The sequence below is a fragment of the Silene latifolia genome, chromosome 11, assembly GCF_048544455.1.
Source record: "Silene latifolia isolate original U9 population chromosome 11, ASM4854445v1, whole genome shotgun sequence".
NCBI lineage: Eukaryota > Viridiplantae > Streptophyta > Magnoliopsida > Caryophyllales > Caryophyllaceae > Silene > Silene latifolia.
In genome coordinates this window covers 199,490,737-199,498,407 of record NC_133536.1, presented here as the reverse complement: position 1 = coordinate 199,498,407, position 7,671 = coordinate 199,490,737, and the positions used below count along the sequence as shown (strand labels likewise).

Here is a 7,671-nt window from a genome sequence, read left to right as displayed (position 1 = left end):
CTAATTTATTTAATTGTTCTTTTGTTCATCTTGTTATGACTTTAGTTATATTATTCATCAATCTTGTTGTTGTTATTCTCTTTATCATGAGTAGCTAATCTTCTTATCTAGGGTGAATGAGGATCTAGGTTGTTAGAAGGGGATTATATTAATAAATTGATAGTTAAAATAACTTCTTTGTTATTGTTCAGTTAATTGTTTTGAATCTAGTTGATTAGTTTCTGTGGGATTAATTAACTAGTGTTGCAAACTATGATTTTCACTGACCGGGTTAAGACTAGTAAAGGCTACGATAACTGAATAGAATTAACTTAATGATTGCGATCACATGTTAAGTTAGATTTAAAGGACATATTAGAATCGACCGATCATATGACCTTAAACAACATAAATTTCTCTATCAATGAATTAAATCACACCCCGAATAACTATCTAGTGAACCTAATCCCTAGACATTTTAATATTACTGAACTCGTCTTTATTTACCTCGCAATTAGTTATTAGAAATCAAACAAACAAAACCTACAAGAAATTGGTTACCTTTAAGACGAACTTAAATATTAGCAAATATAACAATTAACTCGCCTCCCTGTGGATTCGACCCTTTCTTGCCACTAGCTACCAATTAATAGTAATTTAGGATTTATTTTGATAGGCCAACGACTGAAATTAACCTTATCATTCACATGATGAACGGGAGGAGATAAAGTTTAATTACTAATACGGAATCATTGAAAAAGATTTGAGTAAGTGCAAAACACAACTCTTTAAAAGACTCGGCATGATTTTGCAAAACGTCTGAATATATTTAAACGATAAACGATTTTCCAAATAAGATTTACTCGATTAAAGCTTAAGTCTTTTTTTCGGTTTAAAACACTTTGTTGAACACTTGTACAAATGAATTAAGCAAGATATTTATAATGTCCAAGTAGTGTATACTTCACACATTAAAAATCTCACACAACTTTAGTTTAAGTGATAAAAATATTGTAAATAGATTGCTTGGGCAACATGCACAAGTCACCGGTTTCTTCATCAAGCAACCCGAGTTTCTTCCTCAAGAAATGGGTGCACACTAATGCAAGAAATCAATTTTGTACGCACACAAATATGGGTTATGTTGCATCAAGAAACAAGTATAAATGATTGTGTTTATGGGAAACCTAAACATTTTCATAAATGTAAAATTAAACAACCCATTTTTGATAAGTGTCTTATTGTGCAAGCAAACTCTTTACCAAGAAATCTAAAGCTCTATTTTTTTTCAAAGACATCAAAAACATTTTCAGAAAATCATTTGTGAAAGTTGAAAGCATATTAACAATTGTTCAAATATTGTTCAAATATTTTCGAAATGTTTCTTTCGAAGACGAGTCAAAAACCACAGTTGACTGAAATGCTGTTTTTAACACTTAGAAATAAATCGAGTTTATGATCTCTTACAATACCATAACTCTTACAATAATGACAGTCTTCATCTTTAATCTTCTTGATAACTTTGAATTGACAATTGGAGCCTCATGTTACATGATTATTAAAACTTAAGTGACACACAATTAAATAAACAATAATAAGATTAATTTGCCTTAAGGCATCATCAACACTAACTAATTAAATCGAATCTCAACATTAATAGTTTACCATTACAAATAATAAACATCTAAAATTATTGAAACCACTTATTGGTGCTTCTTTTCTTAATAGTTCAATATCTAAAAGCTATTGATAAAATCACTCATTTGACGCCTAAGTAAACCAGTAGCCTCAGATTCAGGATAATAAACATGATAAACATGGCCTTCATTTTTGGCTTCAATCAGCTTCACGACCTTAACATCCTTCTTCCTAAGATACTCAACATACATTACTCCTCTTTCCATTAAAAAGTCGAGTCCCGCAACAAAAACCATTACGCCTGGAAATCGACTCCACTCATCCTCATCGACTTCATTAGCCTCAAAATTACACCCATAATAATCCCGGGTTGATCCTTCAGGTATGCTTAAACCCCAAAACATATCATTCATCTTCACTTCATTAGCATTCTCATTACTCATCTCTTTAGGAGTCCTCTTTTCGCTACCAAAAAAAGGGTGAATCAACAACAACCCTTTAATTTGAATTCCGCTTAAATTATCCTTAATTGTTTTAATTGCTAAATTATGTGCAATGTTACCTCCCGCGCTATCCCCTGAAAAAAACACCCTAGAGAGGTCAGCTTTGTCAAGCCAGTGGTCCGAACCTTGATTCTCAATAAGCCACTCGAGGGAGGTATAACAGTCTAAGTAGGCAACTGGAAGCCGATTTTCAGGGGCAAGGCGATAATTGACTGAAATAATGATCACATTAGCCAGGGAAGCTAAGTCCCCAAGAAAAACATGGTAGTTAAGCCATGTAGTTGAACCAATGCAAAATCCACCACCATGGAAATAAATAAGTATAGGGAGTTTATTAGGAGTTATTGTTTGTGTGTTAGGAAAGAAGATTCTTCCGGTGATTTGTTTTAATCCGTCGATGATTACGTCTTTCCATTTGTAATGTTTTGAGGATTTTGGTGAGGCTAAGACGATATCAGGAGCGAAACGTTTAACAGATCCATCAGAAAATACTTGAAGAAAATCTGGCGCTTCTGCTATAAGAGACATTTTGAATGTGTGATTTATGTTAATGGTATACAAAAAAAAATAGAAAACTTATATAAAAAATGTGTGCACAAGTTATGTATAGGTGAAGGTAAGGGAAGGTAGATCATGTAACTATTGCAGGAAGATGAATAATTTAACAATATCATTAGCATGTAAAAGTTGATGATTACCTATATACAATCTAAGTATCTAACGACTAACATTATCTCATAGTTTCAAGAACTCGTGTGTACATGAAGTGGGGTAAACTATGAATCTTCCCAACTCCCAAGGCTGTTTCATGACGTATGACATTTCGTTTTTTTCTTTTACCTTTACTCTTTAGAAATATAGTCAGGTTTAATTTACAAAAACCATATCAATCCATTAATACTATATATATTACATCCAGAAATCAAGGAAATTTTAATGTAATTAAAGAAAGTTAAACAAATTAATTATACTATATAGTTTTAAATTAATAGCACCGTGTGATGGACCCGATTAATGGATCTCAATGCAAATATTATATAATTTGGGTTAAAATTAAATTATATAGAAGTTTGGTAATTTTCCAAAACATGGTCAATTTCCTTAAAATAAAATAATTAATTAGTATAAACATGCACACTTATGGTATTAATTATTATCATCATAAAATAATATATTAAATTTAAAATATGTGCAATTTTGTTAAACTTTATAGTTTAATAGATGTTAATTATTTAACATAAAAAAATATAATCAGTAGGTTATAAATAATTCAAATTAGATTACATAATATATAATATTGCATAATTCTTTCGGTTTGATATAATGCATATATGTAATATATTTATATAAATATATAGTCCTCTTAAAATTGCATGCATAAGTAGTAAAAGTAATTTCGTCAGTAAAGAAAAGAATTGTAATAACATTGGATATAGTTATATGATAATAATCACTCATTTGAATAGTAAAACTAACAATATTATCAACGAGATTAGTGAGAGTGGTAGAAACAACGTAATTTTAGGATATATTACAAAATATATAGCGGAAGTAGTGAAATTGTCTCAAAATTGATTTCATCGTAATTTTAGGATATGATATAAAAAATATATTATGATAAATTTATGGGTTATGCAACTTGAAGTAATTTTATTTAATGAAAAAAAAAAATTAATGGTAGGTAGAGGTAACCCGGACAAAGCCGGATACCAATACCAGTAATATATAATCCACGTTCATACATGTGTTTAGATTGTTGATGTGAGCGATTCACACAACGAGTCACAATGACTAATGAACTAGAACAAATGATTTAAACAACGAGTCATAATGACTAATGAACTAGAACAAATGATTTACACAACGAGTCACAATGACTAATGAACAAAGATAAATGGTTCACAAAGAGTCACAAGGACTAATTAATAAGGACAAATGATTTACACAAGGAGTCAAAGGTACTAATGAACAAGAACAAATGATTCACACAACGAGTCACAAGGACTAATGAACAAGGACAAATGATTCACACAACGAGTCACAATGAATAATTAACAAGGACAAATGATTCACACAACGAGTCACAATGACTAATGAACTAGAACAAATGATTTAAACAACGAGTCACAATGACTAATGAACAAGAACAAATGTTTTACACAACGAGTCACAATGACTAATGAACAAGAACAAATGGTTCACAACGAGTCACAAGGACTAATTATCAAGGACAAATGATTTATACAAGGAATCAAAGGTACTAATGAAAAAGGACAAATGATTCACACAACGAGTCACAATGACTAATTAACAAGGACAAATGATTCACACAACGAGTCAGAATGACTAATGAACTAGAACAAATGGTTTAAACAACGAGTCACAATGACTAATGAACTAGAACAAATGATTTACACAACGAGTCACAATAGCTAATGAACAAGGACAAATGGTTCACACTGAGTCACAAGGACTAATTAACAAGGACAAATGATTTACACAAAGAATCAAAGGTACTAATGAACAAGGACAAATGATTCACACAATGAGTCACAAGGATTCATGAAAAAAGACAAATGATTCACACAACGATTCACAAGGACTAATTAATAAGTACAAATGATTTACACAACGAGTCAAAGGGACTAATGAAAAAGGATAAATGATTTAAACAACGAATCATAATGACTAATGAACTAGAACAAATGATTTACACAACGAGTCACAAGAAATAATGAACAAGGACAAATGATTCACACAACGAGTCACAATGCCAAATGAACTAGAAGAAATGATTTAAACAACGAGTCACAAGGACTAATCAACAAGGACAAATGATGCACACAATGAGTCACAATGACTAATGAACTAGAACAAATGATTTAAACAACGAGTCATAATGACTAATGAACTAGAACAAATGATTTACACGAGTCACATTGACTAATGAACAAGGATAAATGGTTCACAACGAGTCACAAAGACTAATTAACAAGGACAAATGATTTACACAAGGAGTCAAAGGTACTAATGAACAACGACAAATGATTCACACAACGAGCCACAAGGACTAATGAACAAGGACAAATGATTCACACAACGAGTCACAAGGACTAATTAACAAGGACAAATGATTCACACAACGAGTCACAATGACTAATGAACTAGAACAAATGATTTAAAGAACGAGTCACAATGACTAATGAACTAGAATAAATGGTTTACACAACGAGTCACAATAAGTAATGAACAAGGATAAATGGTTCACAAGGAGTAACAAGGACTAATTAACAAGGACAAATGATTTACACAAGGAATCAAAGGTACTAATGAACATGGACAAATGATTCACACAACGAGTCACAAGGACTAATGAATAAGGACAAATGATTCACACAACGATTCACGAGCACTAATTAATAAGGACAACTGATTTACACAACGAGTCAAAGGGACAAATGAACAAGGATAAATGATTTAAACAACGAGTCACAATGACTAATGAACTAGAACACATGATTTACACAATGAGTCACAAGGACAAACAAACAAGGACAAATGATTCACACAACGAGTCACAAGGACTAATTAACAAGGACAAATGATTTACACAACGAGTCACAATGACTAATGAACTAGAACAAATGATTTAAACAACGAGTCACAATGACTAATGAACTAGAACAAATGATTTACACAACGAGTCACAATGACTAATGAACAAGGACAAATGATTCACAACGAGTCACAAGGACTAATTAACAAGGACAAATGATTTACACAAGGAATAAAAGGTACTAATGAACAAAGACAATTGATTCACACAATAAGACAACTTATATAAAAAATGTGTGCACAAGTTATGTATAGGTGAAGGTAAGGGAAGGTAGATCATGTAACTATTGCAGGAAGATGAATAATTTAACAATATCATTAGCATGTAAAAGTTGATGATTACCTATATACAATCTAAGTATCTAACGACTAACATTATCTCATAGTTTCAAGAACTCGTGTGTACATGAAGTGGGGTAAACTATTAATCTTCCCAACTCCCAAGGCTGTTTCATGACGTATGACATTTCGTTTTTTTCTTTTACCTTTACTCTTTAGAAATATAGTCAGATTTAATTTACAAAAACCATATCAATCCATTAATACTATATATATTACATCTTGAAATCAAGGAATTTTAATGTAATTAAATAAAGTTAAACAAAATAATTACACTATATAGTTTTAAATCAATAGCACCGTGTGATGGAACCGATTAAGGGATCTCAATACAAATATTATATAATTTGGGTTAAAATTAAATTATATAAAAGTTTGGTAATTTTCCAAAACATGGTCAATTTTCTTAAAATAAAATAATTAATTGGTATAAACATGCACACTTATGGTATTAATTATTATCATCATAAAATAATATATTAAATTTAAAATATGTGCAATTTTATTAAACTTTATAGTTTATTAGATGTATAGAGATGTTAATTATTTAACATAAAAAAATATAATAAGTAGGTTATAAATAATTCAAATTAGATTACATAATATATAATATTGCATAATTCTTTCGATTTGATTTAATGCATATATGTAATATTTATATAAATATATAGTCCTCTTAAAATTGCATGCCTAAGTAGTAAAAGTAATTTCGTCAGTAAAGAAAAGAATTGTAGTAACATTGGATATAGTTATATGATAGTAATCACTCATTTGAAAAGCAAAACTAACAATATTATCAACGAGATTAGTGAGAGTGGTAGAAACAACGTGATTTTAGGATATATTATAAAATATATAGCGGAAGTAGTGAATTTGTCTCAAAATTGATTTCATCGTAATTTTAGGATATGTTATAAAAAAATATATTATGATAAATTTATGGGTTATGCAACTTGAAGTAATTTTATTTAATGAAAAAAAAAATAATGGTAGGTAGAGGTAACCCGGACAAATCCGGATACCAATACTAGTAATATATAATCCACGTTCATACATGTGTTTAGATTGTTGATGTGAGCGATTCACACAACGAGTCACAATGACTAATGAACTAGAACAAATGATTTAAACAACGAGTCATAATGACTAATGAGCTAGAACAAATGAATTACACAACGAGTCACAATGACTAATGAACAAAGATAAATGGTTCACAACGAGTCACAAGGACTAATTAATAAGGACAAATGATTTACACAAGGAGTCAAAGGTACTAATGAACAAGGACAAATGATTCACACAACGAGTCACAAGGACTAATGAACAAGGACAAATGATTCACATAACGAGTCACAATGAATAATCAACAAGGACAAATGAATCACACAACGAGTCACAGTGACTAATGAACTAGAACAAATGATTTAAACAACGAGTCACAATGACTAATGAACTAGAACAAATGATTTACACAACGAGTCACAATGACTAATGAACAAGGACAAATGGTTCACAACGAGTCACAAGGACTAATTAACAAGGACAAATGATTTACACAAGGAATCAAAGGTACTAATGAACAAGGACAAATGATTCA

The 7,671-nt window shown here is 30.5% G+C and overlaps 1 protein-coding gene across 1 annotated transcript; it reads right to left on the bottom strand.

Moving 5' to 3' along the window:
* Nucleotides 1–1,471: 1,471 nt before the first annotated feature.
* On the bottom strand, nt 1,472–2,741 carry LOC141612293 (putative carboxylesterase 17). Its single transcript, XM_074431031.1, has one exon. The coding sequence runs from the start codon at nt 2,646–2,648 to the stop codon at nt 1,716–1,718; it is 933 nt and encodes a 310-aa protein (XP_074287132.1). The 5' UTR covers nt 2,649–2,741; the 3' UTR covers nt 1,472–1,715.
* Between the last annotated feature and the right edge of the window lie 4,930 nt (nt 2,742–7,671).